Source organism: Aythya fuligula, chromosome 3 (genome assembly GCF_009819795.1).
Source record: "Aythya fuligula isolate bAytFul2 chromosome 3, bAytFul2.pri, whole genome shotgun sequence".
NCBI lineage: Eukaryota > Metazoa > Chordata > Aves > Anseriformes > Anatidae > Aythya > Aythya fuligula.
Window position 1 is genome coordinate 82,015,110 of NC_045561.1, and position 27,524 is coordinate 82,042,633.

General features: G+C 36.4%; 1 protein-coding gene across 1 annotated transcript in view; it reads left to right on the top strand.

Moving 5' to 3' along the window:
- The first annotated feature begins 454 nt into the window (after window positions 1-454).
- Window positions 455-27,524, top strand: part of EYA4 (EYA transcriptional coactivator and phosphatase 4) — a 71,978-nt gene continuing 44,908 nt past the window's right edge. Inside the window, 3 exon segments of the mRNA XM_032185448.1 lie at window positions 455-512; window positions 613-662; window positions 22,839-22,963. Of these exon segments, the coding sequence (XP_032041339.1) occupies window positions 510-512; window positions 613-662; window positions 22,839-22,963 (178 nt within the window). The 5' untranslated portion in view covers window positions 455-509.

Consider the following 27,524-nt stretch of genomic DNA (forward strand, 5'->3'; position numbering starts at 1 on the left):
GATTTTTTTTTCACCCTTAATTGGCTAACAGCAATGTACTGGAAGTCAAACTACCGTTTATGTGATTATATATTGCAAATATGTGTGCAAATGCTCTATGTTGTGTTTTAAGTTCATTGATGCATTAGGAAAATACATTTAACATACAGTTAGCAGATTCACAAAATGAAAATTAGTGTATGAATTATTTAGCTAGCACTGCACTTTGCCCCAAAATCTAGTGTTTATTATTGTGAGCTTTAGCAGGAAACAGAAGCAGTATCAATAGGGAAAACATTTCTTTACTGAGCTGAGAACAGTATGTCTTTCTGGTTTCCAAGTGGGGAACCTGGTTCTTTGCTTTCTTTGTTCCCAGTTAGGCTACTCCCAAGCTATTTTAGCTGAACATTTTACATACTAATGGAGCCTAGGGAAGTGCAGTTGGCAGCCGTTCATGGGATAATAATGAAACACACTGTTTAGTACTGCATACTGCTGCTGTAAAATGCGGGAAGTATTTTATAGAGATCATGGTGAGCAGAGCTGCATCCACTTTAAGCAATGTGTGTGAACGGTAAGCTAGGAAGTTGTGTTTCAAGTGAGAGTAACTGTGGAAATCCTTTGCTTTTGCAGGTAAAGAAAACGTGTACAGAATCAGATGTGTCAGAGCCTCCGAACACCAGGTACGGTAACGAAAAGCAAGTGCTGACTGCCTGCAGCTTGGTGGTGCAGCATGATACAGAGCTGAGCGGCAGATACATAGCACTGTGTGCGAGAGACCTGCTTTGCAAAGAGTGAAGGACTAGGTTAATTTTAAGTGCTTTTTGCTCTAGAAGGTTTTCCCTCAGTTTGAGATGATGATTAGCATCACGATTGATAAGTATAAATTGTGCCATAATGCTGAATTATGATTCTCGATTTAAAAGAAAATCCTAAGAAATATCATAAAGAAATCTATGTAATCAAATTTCTTTTATTTTTTTCTTATTTTGTCCCTTTTCTGAGAAACCTGATGTTTACTAGTAATACAGTTTATTTTCTGTGTGGGCAGTTCTGTCTTAATTTGTGAAAATTTACCTTTATCAAAACTTTTTTTTTTTTTTTCACTTCCAAAAAGCATGGCACTGTGTTTATAAGTTAGGAAGAAGCCATGTATTCTTTAAAATGAAACTTTTCAGACACTGTCTTTTCTAATTTCATGTATATGGGGAACAGGAGATGCATTTAATTTCTATGTTTTGCACGTGGAGGTACAAGCATGTGTAATACCAAGCAGGTGAAGTAGCAATCATTTTAGGTTTGTGTATTTCTGTTAATTTGTAAACTGTTGAGCCACAGTGGGTGATTTTCTTAAGATTTGGTGGTTTGCAGTGCTTTTTGACTATCTTTGTCTTGCTTCTCTATAGAACTATTTAATTTTCACAAAAATTGCAATCATGCTAACATTGTGATTAAAACTCAGAAAAGCTAAGTAATTCAAGGTTTGCCAAATCCCATCCTCAGCTTTGTGTCACTGTTGCAGCAGCATCCTCTGGGAGCTGGGGGCCACATGTAATGTTAAAGTCCAATGTAGTATCTGTGGCTTGAGCTATGCAGTGCGCTGTCTGAGTTTCTTTGATTAGCTTCTCGAGTCCCTTATGAATACATCCTTGTCTTTCATTTAGTTCGGTAAGAGCTGAATGTATATAAGGGAATATAAAATTCAATGTTCTGATACGCTTCCAGTGAAATCAGTAGTAGTTTTGCATACTCTGGAGCATATTTTGTCCTTTGGTTCTCATTTAATAACTTATAAATGAAAAATGTATCTGCTGTCCAGCTGCTTTGGTTTAAATTTTGTTATAAAGATCAAGCTCTATCCAAGAACTTTGATGGCATCACAAATCTCCACTTATCACAATACTTGTGCATGGATGTAATTTTAAAGAAGACTGTTATATCTCTAACATTTAAAATTATGAAGAATCCATGGATGTTGTTTCATCAGACTATGAATTGCAACAAGCTTGAGGATCCAGGATATAGCATACTCTCATTATCTCTGCACATTGGGAAATTTCTTAAGAATTGTAATTAAATTCTTCATACCTGGTGTGAGGAACAGAAAACCTTTTTTCTACCAAGTGTAAGAGGGAAACTATGTTACCATGTTACAAATAGTCAAATTGGAGGAGAAATCAGGTAGTTTTTTTCTGTTTGTTTTTTAATGAGGAAAACCCAAAATACTTTTCATTTGGAGCTCCAAGGTCTCAGTTTGAGGATATATCAGAAACAGTCGAAATTAACGTTCCTGACCTGTGTGTGTAATGCTGTGTATACAGCCTGCAGCAAACATTTTTTGTCAGATCTCGATCCGCGGTGGGACTTGGGTCTTCCAAGGGAGTCTCTGACAGCCTTTGACTGCAGCAGCGCTAGGGGGCACCGCACAGCACATAACACTTGAAAGCCTGGAGCAAGGTAATACTTCTCTAAACAAGTCTTAAGTGAAAACATTGCACATAAAATGAAACATCAGCATAAAAATGAATGCTGGAGACACACAGCCTTACAGAATAGCTCCTGGCTTGGGACCTAAGGCCAATATCATTCATTTATTTAGCTAGCTTTATAGTGTGTTGGTTTTGGATTTGAAACTATTACAATAAATGCAGATGGAAAGTGTTTTTACAGTAGGGAAGTAATTAAACTGGGTGTGGGAACTATGTCAGGAGAATTCTTGGAGTGACATGTATGTATCAGCAGATTCTTTGTCTTGCTTGGCCTTGGTTCGTCTTTTAGAAAGAAACATTCGAACTGCAGATGTAACTAGTAAATTCCCTTCAGGAAAAAAAAAAGAAAAAAAAAAAACACCTATGAAGCATATCAAAAATGCTTCCTAGAAGTATCCAGTTATATAGACAATAAAAGTCAACTGTCACCAGTGTTGTTTTTTTAATACAAAAATGGTTATTATCTCCACAGATAAACTGCAGACACACACAGGTAACTGTGGTTAAGAACTGAAGTCATGGTGGGTAGGCATCCACGGCATTATAAACACACAAAAAGCCATGCATGGATCTTCTGTATCTCTGTCACAAATTGTAACTCACAAATTACTTCTACAAATTCTGTCTAGGTCTCTTGAGGGTTATTTTGCAAACCCCTTCCAAGCCCCTATGAGCTGTTTGTAAATACCTTTCTCAGATTGTTTACGCATTAATAAAATCAAATAAATAATCAAATTCACCCTGCATGTCTAAGTAGCTGTCTAGTTGGGCAAAATTATTATATCTTCCTGGAGCCAGAAAGGTTGGGACTTTCTGGCTATCATACTACAGGACTGACAAGACAGAAGCGACATGCATGGGTGACAACTCCATCACTCTGGCCATGTATAAAATTCACTAGTGAGATTAGGAAAAGTTCAGAGCCTATAAACACACATTGCTTTTAATTGTCTTACATACTAGGTATAAATGGTACTGATCCCCTAAATATGCTGACCATCTCCTACATTTTATTTAATATTATATAAGAAACACTGAAAACTAGTGCAATGCATGGAAGTTAACTTGTTTGCAGTTGTTATAGCTCCATTTTTACATAGATAATCAGAGAAGTGTTTTTAATATTAATAATCAAGTATTTTGTTGCCCTAAAACTTGTAAGCTACAATTACAGCCTCGTACCTCAAGATATTCCTATGAAAATGAGTTAAACACTAGAATATACGTGAAGTCCGGTAAAATGGTAAATACTGTGTCCCATTCTCCATTTCACTGTCAGCTACAACACATTGGTTTTGGCTATACAACCCAGGGCAGCATCTTTCTTTGTGACAACAGACTGCTTGATGAACATGTCACTGCTAGCCCAAAGTCCTTCCCTTCCCCTTTCTATCTCCCTTCTCCTTCCTACCAGTCCTGTCAGAAATTCTACTTTAAGATCAAGGTCACATTACAAACTGAGATCTGGCCAAAGATATCTAGTTTGCTGGGTTATAAAATCAAATAGAGAGGGGAGGAAGAGGAAGTCCCTGCAAAGGGAAAATTTATCAGTCATCTGCAGCTTCCTCTTAGTCCACTGATTATAGGGCTTTTTTGCCCTTCATAGAGGATAGAAGAATCTGCAGAGGAATTAATAAGATTTTTCTGACAGATGAGACAGTTCATTTTCTTCCTGGAGAAGTAGCTATTATGTAAGTACCAGTTAGACAAAGTTTGTTCCTATGTATTGCTGAAAAGCAAATTCACTAATGATGATTACTGGTGAATCACATCCACAGAGACACAGTTGCCAGATAAATAGGCTGTCCGAAAAAAACAGGATTTTTGCATGTTTAAAAAACGCCAATATTTCAAATTAATGTGGGTTTCAGTGAGGCTTTCAGCATAGATTGCAGCTGTTCTGGCCTTCATAGATGATTGCTGTTCTGGCCTTCCACACCCACCTTTTTAAAAGTGCACCACATTGTAAGATTTAAAAGATATGCATTCCTTTTTCTGTTCCTTCATCCTAAAAGTCTCTTTCAACCCCCCTGAATGAGAAATGGACTTTTATATTTTTTCATTGTTCGCATTTGGATACCTAGTTCTGTTTTTGTTTTGTGAAGATACAGTGCTAAGGATATAGCACATACATGTCCATAGACAATTACTGTTGTTAATGCATTAACAAGTAAATAGATGATATTGGATAACAGTAAGAGCTACCACAGTTTTCACATTGCATCCATGAGACAAAGGCTTCATTCCCCTGTAACTTGGGACAAACTGTACAAATACAGTTTTCATGATATTTGCTATACCAGAGCCATGCTAACACTGAGTGCATTACCTAAAAGGGTTTCCATGGGCATCAGTGCATTTAACGAAAGTAAAAAGGAAAATTATATGTATCTCCTACACCTTATTCTGGACAACCAGATCATCAAAAGTGTTTCATTTATAACAATTTGAGCTGTGTAAAACACAACCTGAAATTTTACTTACACTAATTTATCCAACAGAACCTTCACATTCTTAGTTCAGGTTTGATGGCTGATTGGAATTAAATAATCCAACCCAAACTATTCTATGATACCTTGCACTTATCTGTATTTATCAGGTCTAATAACTTCTCAACCCAAATACAAGAAGAACAGGTCATCTGATGGGTTCTGTGACAGAAGCTGTTGTGCCTTTCCCATGGTCATTTGAGCACACCCAATCATTTGTTTACCAGTTTGTAGGAGTGTGAGACCAGCAGTACCTTTCAATTTATTTGCAGCTCAGAAGATGAACAATAAATGTTTATTATTACATAGTGAAGAGGACCTTTATGCCAAGCAATAAAAGCTACCAACAGCTATGGAAATTGCCATTAATGTAACAGCAATTAAAACAGAAAAAAATATATATATTGGTTGTTCAGTAAGAAGGGAATGAGCTCAGACTCTCAAGTTTTCTGATCTGTTGTTTAGCTAAATGCGCTCCTACATTTAATTCTCATCTGTCTTAAAAGTTTTCATTAGAAGGTAGCGAATTGTTGTTTATGAGACAAATGTAGCTTATTTAAGCTAGAGGCTAACTGAAGCACTTTTCAGAGTCAGGAGCAGTGTAGCACCACTGTATCTCACACTTAATAATCTGTAGATCATGGTGACGTGATAAATGGGCTTCATCTGAGGAAATGAGATATTGGCATGACAGTTTAATTTAGACTCCTAAGGTCACATTCACCTCATAGTGAAGTAGATGTGTAGAAGATGCTTCTGAGATGCTATTTATTTGAACCACTTCTCTCTATGGACAATGTATTCCTCTTTTCCTGAGTATCCATGCAGACTCTACCAGCAATTACTTGCTCCACTGCTGATTTAGCATAAGACTAGCTAGATACACCAATGAAAGCATTTATTTGATTGTTCATATTCTGCTGTTCTGCAAAACAGTTCAGTTCCACAAGGGAATCCATGCAAAAAGAAAATTTTATTTAGCCAGAAAAAAAAAAAATGGCGCTTAATGCTTTGTTACTGGCTGCTAGTATTTCTTGGGTTTGGGGCAAACTATAAGGAGGAACAGATACAGCAACATGAATTTGCTAGGAAAAGGCAGAATAAATAAAGCTAAAATTGAAAGACTGCCACAAGTAATTTTAGGAATTGGAAGAAAAAAATTCAGTCAACAGGAGGTACAGTATGTGATTGTCAGAATATCACATTCATGTCAGTGAGTTCTCTATAGTTATAAACATTTCACCTAAGAGAAACATTTGGCAGGATCCAGCGCAGACTTCTCAGTTAAGACAGTGGCTGGCAAAAAATGTTTCACAATTTTCCAATTTTAAAATAACTACATTGTGGAATAAGATTTCTTATAAAGGCTGCATTCTGGGACACACAGGCATAACTTGCAGTCAAGAGAATGTTTTACACAAATCTGTTACTTATTAAAGGTTTGGTGCACATATTTAGTCTGCATGCCACTTCAGCAGTTTGAGTCAATCAAAGTAATACAGTTAGCAAGATGGCAGCGCAGATACACGTAATTGTAACATACAACATCCATGACCATCACACGGCACTTGCAACAAGTATGTTGTCTTGCTATGTGTGTTGTATGTTTTTCAGGCATGTAGTTTGCAGGCAGAACAAGTCTTTCCTATTTTTGGAGCAGTCTGTGTGGTGTCTCTTTGCCTGCTGTACCCTGATGTTCTCATGCGTTAACTTTAGAAATTTGGTCTTCTGATTACCCAGAGCCTACTGAAGCTGGTCACTGTCTGCCCGTTGGTTTTCATTGGCTCTGGACCAAGCCCCCAAAGAGTTCTAAAAATATATATGATATGTTTACAGAAATTGCAATAATCTATTTAGAGTACAAACACATGGTAACTGATGACATCACAGAGAAGTATTGGAATGGTTTATATTAACAGATCTCTGTGGTTTTAACAATAAAATTAATGTATTTTTGTATTTTTTATATTTTTCCTCTGTTATAAATTCCTGTGTGGTTTTGTTTTTTTGTCGTTGTTGTTGTAGTTGTTGTTGTTGCTAAAATCAGGCATAACATATTTTCTATTATATTACAAATAATTTCTTTGTGTGATGCCAAGCCAGATCATGTCAGTATCAAGACTTCCACTAACCTGAATCGGTTGTGGGTCAGACTTTGAAACAAGCAAAAGCAAGAAGAAAAAACAAGAAGTTTTGAACAGTTACTGGAAACTTATATAACCTCTAAAAAAAAAAAAAAAAAAAAAAAAAGACTAGGATAAACAAGATTTTGACAGAGGTGTTAGTAGAAGTAATAATTTGGAAATTGTTTAGTTACTCTTATGTGCAATTGCATAGAATTTTTGTCTAACACCACATATTATGAAGGTAAGTGCTTTCTAGTATGCATTTGTGCTACTAGAATGCAAGAACCAACCACTGCTAATAATTTTAAACCTATACAAAAAACTGAAAGAAAAATAGTACATCTGGAAATTAAAAAGTTCTCCAAGAAAGAAAGAAACACATTTTAATAGCTCTGAGTTTATTTTTATGTTGATTGGACTGTGTCTTATTAATGAGATAGAGTAAATAATGCAAAATACTGATCAACTACATGCTGGATTGTACTAATGTAAACTAGAAGTATTTATTTATTTTCTGTTCCCTTAAAAAGATGCTGTAATTCCTGCTCTCTAAAGTGTATTTTGAAAATAGTTAAAATCCCTTTGAATGCTGTCTAACTATCTATACTTCAGTGTTTCAAGAAATAGTTGCTATTTTCTATATATATGCACTGTATATGACCTTTGACCTTATGTCTTATATATCTTATCTATCTTAAGTACATGTCCTAAACATAAGACTGTTAAGCCATTTCACTTGGTAAAAATATTGCATATTTCTTGGAGTGGGGATCTCATCCAAGGTATCCTATAACCAGCAGACATAAATCAAGTCCCTTTTGCTATCCCATACTGATCTGTGTGAAAATTTTCTGCCATCTTGAGTAGTTAGTAGTTTACAGACTACTACTATATATGAATGATAACAATGACTCCCAGGATATTGCTGTGTCCACATCTCTGTGTCCACATCTCTTCTATGTGCCCTATAAGAGGCAACAAGTTTCCATGTGTGAATGTTTCTGGTTAATTGTGAGGAGGTCTACATGTAGAACGACCCCATGTAATTGTATAATTAATAGTTTTAATTGTGACTTCCAAAGTGCTTTGTGATTTCTGAGTCAGCTCCAGCAGCACAAGTTATTTAGCAGACCCCAGTCATGAAACCCCTTCACACATGCTGAGCTACTGTTGGATGGCTTTCTGCCATCCCAGACAGGGGGATTGTGAGTGCCCTTCAACTGAAATGCAAGCCGGTTCTCTGTGTGAGGGCTGGGAAAGGTTTGCAGAAATGAAGTTCTAAAGCTGTGTCAATGACTAAGTATTAATGGCGGTTAAGTATGAAGAAAACCTGCAACAACTAAACATGAAAAAGAACAGCTGAAGAAATGAAAAGATTGCAACAACATTTTCCAAAATTTCATATATAAGAAGTAGACACAAAAAACCTCACTCACAGTACTAACTTTTGACTGGGGATGGCAACCTATAAGCAGTACCTAAAAGCATATAAACAAATGTAATATGAATTTTATTATCAGAGTTTTTCAAGCACATTGAAATACTCAATATAATCTCTTAGTCATTACTGTAGAACAATGTGGTAGCAGCACAGGTACAACAGTGCACAGGGCAGCTCTCCCAATGCTATCTTCTCTCCCTTTTATACACGGGTGCTGTTGCAATGTAAGTTGGGCAACTCCAGCAGCTAATTCCATGAGAGAGAAATTATAATACATGTTTTACTGCCTTTACTACTGAATAAACAGGTGACACAATGTGATGTACATGGAGACGGCAGGAGTTAAAATTTAAGTCCATTTGCAAGGCTGTTGTCACTCTCCATCATCAGCTTTCTGTATCTGGAGGTGCAGGTGCACAGAGGGAGCAGGACTGAAGCAATCCCAGTGACTTAGTGTGCACCTGGTTGTTACTCATCTATTTTGGACTGAGCAGGTACCAGTGTGGGTGGTGGGCTAGTGTCCTCCCCACCTGCAAATGACACAATTTGCTTCTCTTAAATCATGGTGTGGATACTGGCAGCCCAACATACAGCCTGAGCTGTCACCAGCTGCATAGACTGGCATTTAAGTTCACTTTTCTGCCTGTTCTTCATGTTGTGTTATTAGCTCAGGCAGTGTGCGTTAGCTCACCACCAGGCGTTCTTGTTTGCCAGCCGTTCCGAGGTGACAGTCTGGCAGTCACTGGTAGGCTGAAATTAGTTTCTGTGTAAAGTGAGTATATTGCTGCTCTGCAAAACGAGGTGCTTTGTGCCCCGAGGTGAGGTCCAAGGGTTTGGCCTCTAAAAGTAAGAATTCATTACACTTCCCTTTCCCTCTCTGTTATCCCCCCACCCCTGCTCATTGTGACCAGTTTAGACTGAATTTGTTGATCTGCAAAGTCATAGTACTTTTTCATACAAAGTCTACTTGAATTTCAGAGAGTTGGAAAACAAGTACATATATTTCTGAGTTAAAGAATATATTAATCAGAACTGAATATTTTTGAGTCTTGGCATAGGGGAAATACTGGTTTTGAGTGAAAAAATATAAGCTGAGATTATGCCTGCAAGTGTGTTTACTTAAACCAATAGTTTTACAGATTTTTTTCCTAAAATTCAACTGGATTTCAAGACATAAAATGACAGTGTTGGTTCTTCAAGTTCAGCACATTTAATCACAATGAGAAGGGGCTCTCTTTCTTTCTTTCTTTCTTTCTCCATAGTCTATTTTTTGCTGTCATATCACATTACAGCAGCACACAGGAGAGCTAATTCAAATTCTGTTCCAGCTTCTTTGACCTCTTAGATAATCCAAATATATTTTACCAGTGGTGAGCCTGAATAATAAAAGTATTTGGTTCCACCTACTTTACATTTCAAATCCAGATGAATAAGCTCCTAGAAGAATGCAATATTAAAAAATTGTCCAGTTAGATCCAAATTCCCTATTCAGAGATTGTTACACGTTGCTGTTTAAAAGAACTGCTTTTTTTTTTTTTTCTCAAATATTTTCAGGTGTAATTCATTGGCTAGATATTTCACATGTTCAGATATATTTTAAATATCATCTGTCAATCTATGTGTACTGTAAGTACTTACACCATGCAGTTAGTATGTTGTGCTAGTATTTAGCACACTGAAAATCACCTCTTTGCCATCTTGCCAGACCCTGATCAGTCATTAGGAAAAAATAAAAAAAAAAAAAAAAAAAAAGGTAAGAAATGAGTAGAATGACCTGCAAAAAAATCATAGATAAAGACCACAACGAAATAAAGTAAATGCAAGTTTGCTTTCTGTTTTCTAACATCTGCATGTTATACACATGACTTGTATGCATGTTCAGAATGTTTTCCTTTTAATATTTCAGACTTGGTCTCATCTATTTATTTTAAGGTAGCCTAATTCCTGTGCTTCAGTTCTCTTTACAAAGAGTTTAGGCTGAGTACCAGTCATCATTGTCCCCCTCTGGGAACAGAAGTCAGAGGATCCAGATGACAAGGAGGGAAAAAGACTCCTCCATAAGCAGCATCTGGCCCTTTGGCAGATTTGTCAAGCACTTCTGCTAATGGGTTTGGATTTGCCCAGGGGTCTTTTATGTGGTTACATTGCAGATGGTCTGTCTGTTCTATCTTCTCCTTTTGAATGCTTTTATTTAAAAAAAATATATATAAAAAAAAAAAAGGAAAGAAAAGAAAGAAAGAAAAAACGTAAAAAAACTTTCATCTGATCCTTAGAATTTACACACTCCTTTCCAACTGATAAGATTCTTTATGAGTCTCATAAGATGCCTGTGCATACTCCTTTCTGTTAGAAATCTCAAAGCTTTCCATATATCCAAATGTGTGTCTTGAGTTTTGCTGGCAATTCTGGACTTAGTTCTCCAGTTTAGCTGCCAAGTGATATAATTTACTGTGATCTGAGTCTGTGTTTTTGTCAAATTTCTGTGGGATTTACTTTATGTCATTTGTAGAGCAGAGGTAAATTTACCTCCCCTTAAAGCATGAAATATTCTTGCCTTCTACTAGCCTTCCACCTTTGAAAAACTAAGTTCAAATCTGGATCTGGTTATAAGTGAAAATGAGTATGATGGTCTCAATCTAATTCATAGGGGATTCTTGTCTGCCATTTAAGAGAGGTCCAGGACTTCAGGAGCAATTCTTTGGGAAGGTATGTTGGCAGATCTATGGAAAAAAAGCATATACAGTGCCCCCAAAAAATAAAGTAATTTAATGGATTGGCTTTTTAACAGAATTATTTATTGTGCGACCTGAGCGAAGAAGAGGGCAGAAAGGGAATGCATCTTCTTTCCTGAATTTCATTTTCTTCCTATTTAAATTTACAACTGTATCTCTATGACTTTAATGTTTAAGATTTTGTATTTATTTTACTTGCTTTTCTTTGTAGAAGTAATTGGCAGGTGACTAGACATAAGATCACCTTTTATTCTTATGTTATTTCAGGGTTTTATCTTATTTTCCTTCTAATTATATGTATTAAATTCAATGGAAAAAAAATTGTGTTCTCAAATAATGTAGTGCTTTTCAAGTCTTTCTCAAAATAGTACTAAACATACTCATTCCCTTTAGGGTTTCATCATTATTATTCTATGTTTTACAACAGTAATATTTTAAAATTTACTGAGAAACAAAACATTCAGATTATAAAATGCAATCATGTTGTTATTAATGTCTCCTATTCATGTGCCTTGTATTGTTAATCTGGTCTTTAACCACTGGGCAATCTGTGCTAAGTGTGGTAACATTACAGTCTTAGCCCCAGGAAGTCTGCAGTGTAGATGTGCATGACCTTAAAAACCAAAAACACCAGAGTTTGTTTCATTATATCCTGTTTTTCCCTCAAACTTTGACAGAAGTGGGTATATTATGATTTTTAAAGGCAGGATGGAATGTCAGAAGTCATACTGAGGTCAAACCATTTGGTGTAAATTGGGCTTTTAGCAGACAGGGATATAAAGTACAGGCAAACCGGCAAACCTTTTACAGTTTGCATCAGACATGCTGTTTTTTGGTTCTGCAGGGGAGGGGGAAGGGTGAGGGAGGGAGAGGAGAGAGGAAGAGGGGAGGGCATGGGATATGGAGTAGCTGGAGCTGCTGCTGTGTCCTTGCCTCTGCCCTCTGTCTGCATGGACAGGCAGGTATCCCCTACTGCAGCTCACTTGTCAGAATCAGTCTGAGCTGAGACTGTAGGGTTCCCATTTTGCAGCTGTACCATTCTTACAGCTCCAGGGGACAATTCAGAAGGGATTATGCCCTAGAGTCTTCAGGTACATGTATTTATTGACTCCTAGAAAAATCACCTACTCCTATGGATGCCTACCTATGCAACTTGCTCTAGGGAACCTGCTTTGGCAGGAGAATTGGACCCAATGATCTCTGGAGGCCCCTTCCAATCCCTACAATTCTGTGATTCTATGATTGTGTAATTCTACCCAAATTAAAAAGGTACATAAAAACTGTGTATGCTCTTTAGATCTTAAATTATAAAGTTATAAAATGACTTAGAGAAAACAAATAGTGAAGCAAAATTAAATTTATTAATTCAATATCATTTGTAAAGGGCAACCAGCATGAGTATATTTATCAGGACGTAATATATCAGGACAAAATGAAAAGGGATGAGTGCAACGCATTCAATGTACGTTGCTATCCAGAATAGTTATCCATAGCTACACCTTATTACTTAATAGCAATGATTAAATGGTGAAGCAGTTAAAGCATCAGGCAGTCAGAAAGTTGCATATATTTATTTCATATTCTCAGCATATAATATTATTGTGACTGCAATTAGAGAAGAGAAATAATTGTTTTTGACACAAACTGTTTTAGAGCCAAACATAATGTGCTCCACATGAAGTAAGCTACAGAATTTTTGTCTTGGGAGCCAAGGTTCAGATCAGGTTTAACTTTTAAGGGGAACTTCACTGTTAAAAGTGAGACATGCTAATGTTTCCCATGTTAAGCTTGCTTGCCAGTAGCTGTCTGTATTTTATCTTTACCAAAAAAAAAAAAATAAGAGAGAAGATTCAGAATGTTTGCATTAAAATATAAAGTTTGAATTGAGCGTGAAAGTGACATGCTTTTGACAACTCTTAGTCAACAATCATAGCTCATTCTTTCTGGAGATGGATGGAGCTCTTGCAGGCCCCTGTACTGGTGGCTAATGAAATTACTTTGAAATCAGGTACAATGCTGCACACCTGAAAGACTTTCTTTCCCTTGGGCAATCCCAGACAAAGAACCATGCATTTCTATCACTAGTTTGAAATGTAACAGACCTTTCAATTCAGGGAGTCAGAGACACAACTCACCCTCTGCTGTCTTGTTATGAAAATGTGAGCTAATGTTTATATCTTGCAATCCAGGCTCCACTGAAGCCAACAACAAAATTCCCAGAAATTTTAACAGGCCTCTCATCCATGATTTCCCAATATTAGGCTTGCTTAAATATTGTTGTACATGAGTAAAATTGGCACTATTATTATGTTGCAATTAATAATGTAGATACATACCAGGAACTGATATCTGGACCCAGATGGTCGTCTCACTGTTCCAGTTAAAGTCATGCTGTTATGCAATGAAGGATGGTGCTGTGTGTTTTCCCTGAGATGTTTTGAAATTATATGCAGTGAGCTGGGTGACTTCAAAGGCCATTTCTAACAAAAGACAGATTTGCAACAGGCTAGTAGTTGGCAGAGCTAATCATCAGTTGTCTAAGTGCGCTTTACTCTGTATATGTAAGAAATGTCTTTGTTGCCCGAATTAGACTTAAAAGCACCCAAGAAAGACTGAACGAGATCCTCCAGTTGTTCAGGTGGTTGCCTGTTCCTCTGGGTCTGGTCACCTGCTGGAGATGCAGGAAAAGTCGAAGTTCCTCTGACCAGTTGTGCTACAGAAGTGGTGGTGTGGGAGAAAAGGCCGCAGGCTTGCTGGTTGTGTTAGCCATCTCCACAGAAGTGTTTGTTATTTGTTTATGACACAGATCATCATGTTGTAAGAACCACAGGGTCCATAAGCGCTGATCACATCTGGAAGTGATCAGAAGCGCAAAAGGGAGCTGCTGGGTGAACTACTCTTTGAAAATGTGTCCCTGTGATCCAAAGACCGGTATTTAGACCTTACGTATCTGTAAACTGGTAGTCTGTATTTCATGTAAGTTCAATATTTGACAGCTCCCTGTGGAACTGCAGTGTCATTATCACTTTTGATTTATTTAAATGCTCACATAATGACTTCAAAAACTACTTTAGTCACATTTTTTAATCAGTAGGTTAATCATGGGTTTAACCTCCTGTGTACCTTCCTGTATTTTCTGTTCACACTGGGACTAGAAGTCTGTAACCCAGCCTGTGGACTGTATGGCAAAGCTCATGGCAGGGTGTTAAAACATGTCCATGCATGAGCCAAGACTATGGCAAGGGAGCATTTGTGCCATGAAATTGTTAGGACTGTGCTAGGTATGTACCAGTGGGTCCAGAGTGGGACAGGTTGTATGCAGACCAAGAAAGTTTCTCTCTTTACCCTTCTCTCAGCTACTCCTCCTCAGGTAGCCGTAAGTCAGAGAACGGCCTCTGGTTCACTCTGACTACTGGTTGAGGTGACCTCTGCCTGGATCCTGGAGTTAGATTTTCTCCTACCATCTACCTTTTTCAAGGAGAAAATAGGAAATATCTGTTCAGATGCCACATTACCTCTTGACAGAGACTTCCTTCAGAGCCTGGAGTGAATACCCTGAACTAAAAATGTATCATAACAAACCTGTGCCCATCACACCCCACAAAAGAAATCTCAGAGTCTTGGAACCAGCTGTCCAGAAGGTATCAGTCAACGTAGCTTTTCTATTTTTGTGTGAGCATCAATTTATTGCATCACAATATAAGAGTTTCCCATATGAAGCTATCATCTGCCTTCATCAAATCAAACAAATCTCAGACTGCAGGCTGGGAAGGTGGAGTGGAGGGGAGCCACACAGGGAAAACTTTTCCTGTTATCTGACTTTTTAATGACAGTCTCCCTGTTTTTGTTAGTGTAGACCTGTGTTGTATAACGGAAGAAACCTCTTGAGCACAGAGAGGGTGAGCTGGAAGTTTATGCTGAAGTAAATAATTTAGTAAGGTGGATTTTTTAATTTTTAATTTAATTTTTTTTTTTTGTGCTACAGAGTTTTCTCAATTTTTATGTATTTATTTTAATACTTCTTGGCATTGGACAAATGGACACCATGCCCAATAGGAGAAAACAGAAGCATTTCCTATACATTATTTCATGCTTTATCCACAAGTGGAAATCAAAGTTAATTTTGCGTTTTCTATTAATTGTGTCAAGAAAATGTTGTTGATCCCCAGCAAAGACAGAGGGGAGTGAAAAAATAATTTGTGGCTAACTCAATTCCACCAGAATAGACAGTTTTCTGTGGTTTGCTGGAAACCACATTAAATGACATTAAAATGAAGTAAAATGTCCCAGTCAATCAAGAACCAGAGAAACCATAGTGTTTCTGACTCTCAAGCAAATAATAGTTTTCAGCAATTATGTAGCACAAAAATCTGAGCCTTCTAAACTCATTAGTATGTTTAGACATCACCAGAATAAATCTAACCTTTCCACCTTCAGTTTATTCCTCAAACACAGAAGAAGAAAGTGGTAGTTTTTCTTCTCCAGCAAAAGAAAACTTGAATTTGTAAGCAGTTGTTTTTTGTATTGTTTAGTCATATTTTTTTCACTAGATCCACTGAGAAGATATCCATATACTCCTTTTGGTAAAACAGTATCTTCTTATTACTATAGCAAAAGCCATATCCTAGATTAACAAAAGCTATGGCCTTTGGTGTTTGAAAACATGTTGAGAAAAGAAGGGAGCATGGATGTAATGAAGACAAAAAATACCTGACACCTGGCTGTAAGGAAGCACAGAGGATCCCAGAATGGCTCAGAGCCAAAAATGTAGGGTAAGAGCAGAATTGTGACTAGGGAATTGGGCAGGGGAGCTGGGGAAGAAGTGGCAGTGCTGTTAAAAGAAAAAATCTTTTTTCTCTAGCTGTAAATGTTGTCCAGAGGCATACTACAATGCTGGCCTTTGGCACTGAGCCTGTTTGCTCACAGTCTCATCCGAGCCCTCTGCACCAAGTATAGCCTAAGCACTGACATTGACTGCCTGGCAGACATCTCCTGTAAAGTAATACTGTCTACATGAGTGGGTTTGTTTTGTTTGTTGTTGTTGTTGTTTTTTCTCTTTCATTTCTTTTATTTATTTATTTATTTCTCCTAGAATTAGAGCTTAAATAGCCAAGAGAAAGAAAATAGGCATGAAAGAAAATTGAGATACAATCACAGCCAGTGCCACTTTATGCCCCAAAGGATCACCAAAGGAGTCCCATCCCCTGCGAGATAAGCAGTATGGTTAAGCAGATCTAAAAAGCTATAAAACTATAAAACAAAATTGAGTAGTTCTGATTTTTCTTCAGCTTAATGTTTCTTTGTACTAGAAGGATCCTCGTACTAAAAGGATCCTCTCTGCAGTGCCGTTACTGCAGTGCCTGGGTAGAGGTTATTTTATTGTGTGCTTGAACTCATGCAGTGGGCAAGTGCATGATAATATTCAATATGCAATGAATCATCCATGTTCATAAGAACTCTAGTACAGTCCTTATTGTACTGTTGCAATTCTATGAAGCTGAACCCCATGGTATTTTTATTATTTAACTAGGTGGTATTTATGGACATGGTAGAAATGCTAATGTTGTTCTTCTTCTTTTCGCTGAAAATTCCTACCTGTGATACCCTTTATCTGACATTAGTTGCAGATTGACAGAGGAGAAGTATTTTTCAGAATATCAATGTTGTGGCATTCATTTTCTTCTCCCTCTTATCTTTTTAATATGGAAGTTGAAATCCTAATTGCCAGACCATGAGAAATAGAAATTATATAGCTAGAATCCACCTTCCATCCCCAAATGGTTGCAAAAAGATTAGCACTTGTTTTCTGGATTGTTAAAAATAAAGAAATAAAAAAAAAAAAATGCAATGAAATAAAACTCTGAAGAGCATTTGCTGGTTATACATGTATTACTATAAAATGACATTTTTCACTGCTTCTTAGCACTGTATCAGACCACTTTACACATTAAGAAATGAGACTTTAAAGAGAGTGGAAAGGAGCTCTTGCTTGTGTCCGGCAGCATTATTTGTTTTTAATGCTCTGGCAGACTCCCAGAACTTGTATGCTTTTGTGAGATTGTGCCTAGAATAGCAAGAGATATGGTATTTTGGCCATCTCTTGAGCTTGAGAAGATACAAAGCAGGCTCTGATGAACCTGAGAAAACAAGAGAGACAGTCACCCCAGTGGAGCAAATTTTTCTCATCTGTTTTTCTGTTTTTTCCTTCCCTTTTACAGTGGCAAAAGTGCCATACACAAAGTAAAAGCACATGGAAAAGACAATATTAAACTTTATTTTAGTGTTAGTATAATACTTAGAAATGTTAAAATACAGAGTGAAAGGCTTGTAGGAACTAGCTCAGACTGAATGTGGAAGAGAGAGGTGCTTATGAGACATGTTCAGAACATGGCTGGAAGACCTGGAAAAAAAATCTGTGGGGAATAGAAATAACAACAGCTCACTTGTCTTCAAAACTGTATAGTTGGTCAGAGAGTTGAGCTGACAGCAGTAGGAAACAGATTTAGTCTGAACAGATCTGTTACTCAATATTTGTATTGCTTTATAAGTTAAAGTTAAATAAAGGGAAATTCCCTGTTTGTTTAATTTTAGAAGCTCCAAGGTAGCTGACATCTTAATTGGAGAAGGCTCCAGTTTTCTGTGAGAACATGTGGATATGTAAGAAATGGAGTTACAACAGGAGGGATGTAAGAAAAACAGGAAAACAACCCTTCTCCTCCTGCCCCCAACAGTGGGGTACATTTTGCTACAGTGAAATTTAGTAAAGGTTCTGCTAAAGAAAATTATGTAGAAATATTCCTTTGAAAGAATTTTGAAATAAAAAATACTTTTAAATGCCTTTTTTTCTGGTTAGTATAGAAACTAAATACAGTTATTTAATCTTAAATAGTCCTTTCAATTCACTTTTAGTTTGGATTTGTAAAATGCCCATTTAGGATGTAAAACACTTTTTTTTTCACATTAAAATATTTTTTCTTCAATAGCTCTTTGATAAATGTTTTCATACTTTCAAAGTTCTTAGTAGAAAACAGTTTGAATTATAGTAAAATATTTTGTATATTTTGCATTTGAAAAATTATGCCATTAAAAAAAATATCTAAATATGATCTACTTGTAGAATTCATGAATAATCAATTAAATTTTGAGTTGTGGAAGAACCCAACTCTTCCTACATGTTTATTATATTTTAATTGGAAATGCAAACAGATAACAGTGTTGTAACAACTCAGAATTTATAGAAATAGATTTTAATTCTGCCAAGGAAAAGCAGTGTACTAATGTATAGGTGATTGTAATGGGGGAAGGTGGAAAAGAGAGAGTTGAGAGTTTTAAAAACAGAACCCTAGAAGCAATGCCTGAACTTGTCAAAAAAACTGTACAGAAACTATACAGAAATGGAACTGTTAAATTGAGCAACCATAATTATCCATGCTGAAAGCTTCCTATGTTAGTTTAGGTTATGATGGTCAGCTGTACTCTTCAGCATAGCAGGATGCATCACAGGTTCTGTTTAGCAGCCATTGCAAAGACAGGTGGGAAAATTTATTTCCTTGGATGCTGTTCCCTAACCCCCTACTGAACACAGGTTAACCATTGAAAAGATGTCACTTGATGCCAAGGAACAAAATGTGCTCTAACATGGCAAGCCAGTATTCATACACAGATGCAAACAACTTTCATTTGTTGCGGTTGTCTGTGTTCAGGTTGGAGTTGAAGCCCACAGGGGTCTGTCTGGGAGGCTGTTCTGTGCAAATGGGATGGTTTAGAGACTTTTCCAGTAAGCCTCTGAAACGATCCGCTAAGCATGTGAAAATACCAATTTTCAAAGACTTAAAGCGTAGCCAAAGCAGAATAAAAGACAAATCCATCTTGCCAGATTTCAGGTTTTTGCTCAGAAGCTTGGAGTCATGTTAGCAGTCTTCAAACAAACAGATGAAGAATTTAAAACATCTTGCAAAAACACTTCCTTCCAAAATATATCTTTTTATACAATTTAATGTTTTACTTAATTACTCTGAAAAGTAGTTTGAGACAATTAAAGAGTGGAAAAGCTAAAGCTCAAGCAGTTAAATTCCTGGCAGAGAAAAAAAAAAATAAATATATATACAGTATGTTTTTTAAAGCAGCTCTAACAATGGCTTTTTTTTTTTTTTTTTTTAATTGAAACACACTGCCTCTTCTAAAAAAATAAATCTTTAATAAATAACTGCATAAACTTACAAGTATTAACTGGTCCTTCAGAGATCACTCTTTTTACTTTTTTTTTTCTTTTCTCTTTTTTAGTGCAGGAAAACACATACTGAACACAAACCTGCTTCTGATTAAGTTAGTGAAAGCAGGACTCTGATAAACATTTAGTTTGACAAAATGAATTCAAGATGTTGGAATTATTTCATCCATTTTATTAAACATTTTTCCTGAATCCTTCATTCAATGAAAATGTAAGATTTGAGTAGGTCTATTACATCTTCCCGAGAACTTTTTAGGCTAAAGGTAAACTAAATGCATCCAGAAAGGTGAATTGAATGACATCTGTTACACAGAAGGCAATGTGCACTTGATATAAATATATCACATAGAGATATATTAAAATAATCCCCTTACTTGTTCACACAGGGTAGAGCACCCAGGATAAGCATAAATGTATAGAAGTGGTTTTGTGAAGCTTTTTATCATTTTGGATATGCTTTTTTTTTATTTATTTTTTTCTTTTTCCTTAATAGACTGCAAGTGCAAGATTTATTTTACTCATCTAAATAAAAAGTGTATTTGTAAATATACTATTTTAAAAATATTATTTTAATACTAGTTTAAAAATATATTAAAATGTGTTATTTTTAAAATAGTGTTAATTAATGAACTTGCCCTGTGTAGACTTCTATCTGCCTTTTGCTAGATGCTGACTGTAGAAAACAACTATAAGACAGTATACTTTTCTGCATAAAAGGTTTCATACTGGTGTGGGACAAAAACTATTCCTTTTATAAAATTGGTGTATGTTCTTTGATAAGCAAATGAAAATTGGTGGACTTTGTTTTCTGATTAATAAAATCTGATTGATTTGAGTGTGAAGAGTGCTTATGATGGATAGTTCTTACGTACAGTATCTGGGTAAATCAATTATTTTGGTTATGAAATGTAGCTGAAACATTTAAATTTGTGGCTATGATAAATACCCACGTGGAAATAAATTATTGTAGTTTTCATGCTAAACAAGAAAAAAATACATGTGAACTTTTCAAGTTAGAACTACCCATTAGGTATCTCTGGGCTGATTGTACTTGAACAGGAAATCATGACACTTTAACTGCTAAGTGAGCACGTGGGGAGTATTAAACTGTATATGCAATGAAACACATTGTTTATTTTGTGTAGCATTCTCCTGCTCCCTTAAATACATACAAGATGGAAACTCACATACTTTTTTTAACCTTTAGCTGCTATCCTTGTACAGAAACTACTAAACAAAAACTGACGGAATAGTAAACCACTTGAGTTCATTTTATTTCATCTAACACTGATCACATTTCCAGTAGACAATAAATATAATGCATTGCTGACAGATGTGTGGAAATGTATATACAATTAGATGATGAAATTTGGGTCAAGGCAGTTCAAATCTCAGTTTATGCCTTTGCATTTCCGTGAGTATTGCAATAAAATTCCTACCTGCTGATGCATGACCTCCTGCAATATCAGCTTACCCTGGCTCATCCAGGCTGCTGTTGGGAAGACTGCCCTACCAATGGCATAGCAGTGCATCTCAGGCAGGATTCGAGCATTTATTGGCGTAAATGAGATCTTTTTGCCTGGTTTTGGACAAGACCTTGGTGCATTTTCCCAGCTGAGATGTAGTATTTCCTAAACTAGAAGATACTCAAGACACGAAAGCTCTAAACCTGGGCCCTGAACAGGCTAGAGAGGTGGGCCTGTACAAACCTCATGAAGTTCAACAAGGCCAAGTGCAAGGTCCTGTACCTGGACTGGAACAATCCCAAGCACAAATACAGCCTGGGCAGAGAATGGATTGAGAGTAGCCCTGAGGGTACTGGCAGATGAAAAGCTCAACATGAGCCAGCAATGTGCACTTGCAGCCCAGAAAGCCAACTGTATCCTGGGCTGCATCAAAAGCAACGTGGTCAGCAAGGTGAGGGAGGTGATTCTCCCCCTCTGTTCTGCTCTTGCGAGACCCATCTTGGAGTACTGTATTCAGCTCTGGGTTGATCCAAAGTCTGGAACACCTCTCCGGTGAAGACAGGCTGAGGGAGTTGGGTTGTTCAGACTGGAGAAGAAGAGAAGGCTCCAGGGAGACCTCATTGCAGCCATCCAGTACCTGAAGGGGGCCTACAGGAAAGCTGGGGGGGGACTCTTTGTCAGGGAGGGACTCTTTGTCAATAAATAATTAGGATGCTAGGTGTTGCATATGCAATTGGCCACTGCTCTTCCTGGCCATAATATAAAGATACAGGAGCAGTTGTGCTTATAAAAGTATCCCAACTGTTCTCTTTTTAGTCCTTTCAGTCTTCTACAATTCATTTGGTCTTTACAGCTGTGTAAGACAATCTTTCTGTTGGCCTTTGTAGTATACATATGGTAAATGGTTCTCCTATTGCAGATGGGCTGGCAACTTTGCTTATACATAGAAAAAAGGCTTCTTTGGGGAAAAAATCTGAGTAATTAATTTAGAATTGAAGCAAGGAAAAGGCAAGCACACACTGCAAATTATATTGCTATTACCAGTCTAACAAGAAACACTCCTTGTCTGCTTTGTCTGAGAAAGGCAGATCTGTTGTCACTGAATGAAAGCCATCCACAGTCCCACAGTACAACTCTGACACTGGAATCCATTGTGGTCTATATCTACATCATTGTTTTTATTGAAAGTTTTTGAGTCTCCTAGAAATGACTCAGAAGAAAAAATATCAAGTAACCTAGTAAGAATATATGCATTTTTAAGCATGAAGAAACTTTCAGATGTATGGAAAAGGCCTGTTCATTTATCCGTGTGTTCTGTTACTATGATTTAGTATGAATTCAGTGACTACTGCTGGTTGGAATACAGATAACGGGAGGCAGAAGTTCTTATTCTGATTTGCTCTGCAATGACTGACTTTTTACTTAATTTCTCTGTTTTCTTCTAAGAAATACATATGTACATACATTTATCCAGTTATCCATCTATCTATCCATTCATCCTTGCATATATGGAAGCATACATACATGTATATTTTATATATATATTATATATATATATATATGCACTGCCTCATGTGCATCTTATACAAGCTCTTTGAGCAGTTTTGTAAGCCTGTGTCTTTTACTTCATAATACTTGGAGGAAAAGTGGGTAATACTGATGTTGCTGTTCACAACAAACTGTTATCTACTTATCTACTTTCTTAGATTTAGTTAAAAAAAAAAAAAAAAAAAAAAAAAAACTCACAGGAACAGGAATGGATTTGTTAATCTAGCTACATTCCAAATTTTCCATGTAAAAATTATTTTTTACAAAAAAGTAAATTATTATAGGAAGTATATAGGAAGTATCACAATATATATAAATACCATCACCTTATTTAACAGGTCTATGGAAATGCAAGATCTAGCAAGTCCTCATAATCTTGTTGGGAGCAGCGATGCATCAGGTAGCTCCAAACTGGATAAACCTAATCTCAGTAGTACATCCGTTACAACAAATGGAACAGGAGGTAAGTGTAAAACATTTCTGGTGCAGAGAAAGTTTGGGCTAGCTTTTTTTCATATACATTTTTAATGTTATTTCAATGATGAGCGTAAACCCGTTTATAATCCCAGAAAGAAATATTTAAATATTCCAGTCATACCAGTGTAAATCTACTAATCCCTATTTCTCCAATTTCCACCAATTGAAATAAGAGGCATAACTATGCAAAGGTGAAATTAAGAAAATTGTTGTACAGTTGTACCAGATCTTAAAGGCTTGGTTATACCTGCTGGTAACTTGAAATATATTGCATTTTCTGCTTCATACTTCATTGTTAAACCATAATTTACTGTTATGCCCAAACTACACCCATGTAGATTTATTTGAAAACTCTCTTCAAAGAAGTGCATCAAAATTGACACTACTTAGGTAATTTTCTTTTATGATGAACATGCTAATTCCATTTCATGGAATGAATGTTTGTCATAAAGAGATTTTTACATTTACCTCAAAACTTACTGTTTATTATTGCTGTATCTATTACTGTAGACACAGCACTGCCGTGAAGATACAATACTGATGTTCCAATATTTTCAGATAATACATTCTTCCATATCTGAGATGGAGGAGTAGGAGGAAGGGTACCACATTCTGAGTTGGAGTTCCAGCCACATTACCATTCACGAGAGTGACACCATGGATACAAGTCCAGCTGGAGTTTCAGTCCTCTTTTTTGGAGCTAATACATGGCTGTAGTTTTAACAGCTGGCACCAAAAAGAGCTTTGTAGTTTGTTCTTTCTGGCTACAATGTAAAATATTTTATTTACTTCTCCCTATTTTAAATATATATTTATATATATATTTAAATCTCAGTAAAAAGTGAATATGCATATGAAGGGAATAGAGCCCTAAAAAAAAAAAAAAAAAAAAAAAAAAAAGGTGCTGAACCATTAAGGTTCAACCTATTTACTATTTTTAATAGAATCCATATTCCAGCTTAAATAGAAGGAAAAACTTCAAGCATACCATTAAAGAACAGTAATAAATATATGCCCCTATATTATACTTTCATAAATAGACTGTTTAAAATAATGCTCATAAAAACAATACAATGCAGTTAAAAGAATTGGCTCAAAGAGTAAAAACACGTACTTGCATTGAAGAATATTTATGTACACTGAACAGACATTCGGACAATGAACCATTATGCCATTCCTGTCCTCAGGAGACAACATGACAGTTTTAAATACTGCAGACTGGTTGCTGAGTTGCAGTACTCCCTCCTCTGCAACAAGTATGAGAGATCCTGGTACAGTGCATGTGTGTGGTGGTGTGTCTCTGTGACTGCTGTGTAACTTCTCTTGGTTTGCTCTGTTCTTTTGTTCTGTGGTTTGAACATTTCCATGTTGTTGTTTTTTCCACCCTTTCCCAAGAGGCTATTCCCACAGCCAGAAAACTGGAGGGAAGTTGCAATATATAGTTATCTTACCATACTTTGAAAGACATTCAAAGAGCAAGGAGAATTTTAGTAAGTTTAAAATTAGCTTAACTGCATAGATGCACCAAGAGCCTGGGAGAGCCTCGTGGGGTGAACATGCTGGGAGGGGCTAATTCTCAGCATTTCTGTAAGTCAGACCAACAGATTTTCCACTGAATGTGGAATGTAGCACTGATTGTGCTACTACATGTAACTTGCCACGTGTAACTCATAAACATTTGACCAAAATTTCCAAGATGTTGTTTTCATTTAGGAGTTTCCTCTCCCATGTGTTATTAATTGTTTTGAGATACAAGGATTAATAATAATTATATATGTATCATTGTCACAGTACATATGGGATTAATCACAGGTGTAAATGTTCATCACTGTGACTCTCTACAAGCCATTACACAGGTGCTTAAGCTGTGAGGGTTTGGACTAAATTTAGGAAGATCTTAAAAAATTTCCTTTTGAAAAAAACATATGAATAGATTGCCATTTGCAAGTCAGAGTTAACAATAAATAAAAGATAGATAAATAAATAGATAAATCAGACAAGCACAAAATAATATTTTACATTAGAATAAATGGTTCCGTGTGAATGTTCCTGCTGAATTTAGGTTTAAGGAATTTAAGTTTAAGGCTAATTTAGTCTGTCACCTCAGTTAACTATTCAGCATGTTGAGATAAATATAGAAGGTAATAATTTAAATAGTAATTAATAACAGTGGGGAAATGTAGTATGAAACTACTTGCATTATGGAGGGCACTTCAGCTTTGATATAAACTGAAATTAAATTTTCCAAAGGCAGTAACATGTTTAGATCTGTTCTTGAATATGTCCTGGTGAGCCCAATTTGTTCTGTACCTGTACTTTTTAATATATCTGTCATTATGGGATACTATGTATTTAAACTGTGTGGAATTTTGCATGTGCCATAACCTGTCCCTTCATGAGATGTGTATGCTACAGGTTTTCCCTGGCTGCCTTTATTCAGCTGCTTCCATGTGCTGCCATCTCCATCCTTGATCGCAGATGTTCTGCCCAAACTGTGCCCTATCTCCTGCCCTCCAGACCTGGCACAGCTCTAAGCTGAGCCTCAGCTTGCCAGGCAGCTGCCAGCCACCACAAGAGAAGTGCTGCATTTGGCTACTGTCCTCTGTACAACCTTCATAGCTCATTCGCTAAACAGGAAAAAAAAAAAAAAAAAAAAAAAAAAAAAAAAAAAGGAAGAAAATGAGCCTTTAGTCACACTTGTTTGTTCTAATATTACCTTCTATCTATTGCATGTGCTTGTCCATCTTTACACATAGTAGTAGCATCACCTGCCCCTAAAACTCTGTGTATGTTCTCAGTCTTTAACACAGAGAGGTTCTTTATTAAAAAAAAAAAAAAAAAAAAAAGAGGTTGGAAAAGTCAGAGTAAAAGTCATGTTGACCTGTTAAGTTTTTTCATCAAATAAAGAACTTATATTGTAGAAATTACTGACTGTTTGGAGTAGTAGTCAGAGTTACTTTAGAAGTAATTAAGTTTGGGAGAAATCCCTGCAGGGCTAAGTCCTGCTCTGAGTAGGGCCTGTTACTCATGGCAGCGTTCAGTCCAGTACTGAGTATCTCTGAGGGTGGAGGTGCCACAGACACTCTGGGCACTGTCCCAGGGCCTGACTACTCTCATGGAGAAGAATGTCTTACAACGAATTGTATTGTTCCCTTGTGTCTGTTGCCTCCACTGCATTCACAGGGCACATTCACAGATGTTCTTCATCTTCATTGCACTTTCCCATTAGGTAGCTGAAGTCTAGCAATTAGTTTTCCCTTCAGCCTTCTCTACTTAGGACTGAACAACCACAGCTTCTTCTGTCAGTCTTTGTACATGTTCCTCAGCCCTGACCATCATGGTAGCTCTACTCTGTTAGCATCTGCAGTCTTCACTGTTAGCAACACTCAATGCTTGAGAACACTTTTCACTTTATTTTTACTCTTTCAGTACTTAAAACAATAGACTTAATCCACACTCAAAAAAATAAATAAATGAAAATGAACACAACAGAATATTAAATTTATACTCTTTAAAGTATTCATTCACAATGATGGCTCAAACTCTTGATCTTTGCACTGTGTATAGAGCAGTTAACTCAGTAGTATTACAACCACATTGTACCTCACATGTCAGGAAACCTAAGGATGATTTTGTGTTTTGATTTGGTGTTGGCTTATGTTTTGATTTCAGCTGTAAAGTTTTTGTTTGTTTGTTTTGTATTTTTTTTTTGTTTGTTTGTTTTGTTTTTAGTTAGCACAGTGCTTTTTCACCCTCTTGTTTTAATGACATTCAACTTTAAGAAAAAAAAATTAGTCCAAATGTCAAGCTACACTGAGGAAAGACCTTGATGAATTCCTTACTGTGATAAAATCTGAATGTAACTAAGTAGAACTGTTTAAAATCAAGTGCACAAAAAATTGCTACAAGTATTTTTCAACAAAACACAGTGCCAATATGCTTTTTTTTTTTCTTTTTTCTTTTTTTTTTTCCCCCTCAAGTTATGTACATGAGAGGGTTTCTTTTGTTCTAGATCATTTTCTGCTGGACAGGGAGAGAAAAAGTTGGTGAATGTTTGTGCTGATGGAAGTCCACTGCAACTGGCATTAACCAGAAATAGACAAAACTGCAGTAAACACTTCGATTGAAGTGTTCAACTGAAGCTTTGGCTAAAGAAAATGGTTAGGTGCAAACTGAAGTTTTCTTCTGGATGCAATACTAAACATAGGTTTGTAGCTCAGTATGGGCAATATTGCAATACCTGCTTGAATAGAAAGAGTTAAAGGTGCTGAAAAGTAGGGTTTTTTTTCATGTAAGTAAATGTCTGCACTCTGAAGAGAAAAGAGACATGCAGCTTATAAAGTAACATGTGACCAAAGATCTTCAGAGGAGAAAATAAAAAACTTTTCCTTTGAGGTATAGGCAGACATCTGTATTTGGTAATCAGAAAGGCCTGAGATTCAGTGGAGTGATTGTTATTTTGTAGAAAATGACTCCTAAGCTTTTTCCTGCTATATATTTTATTGATTTTATTGATGACAATAAAGACCTTTCTCACTTAAATAGAG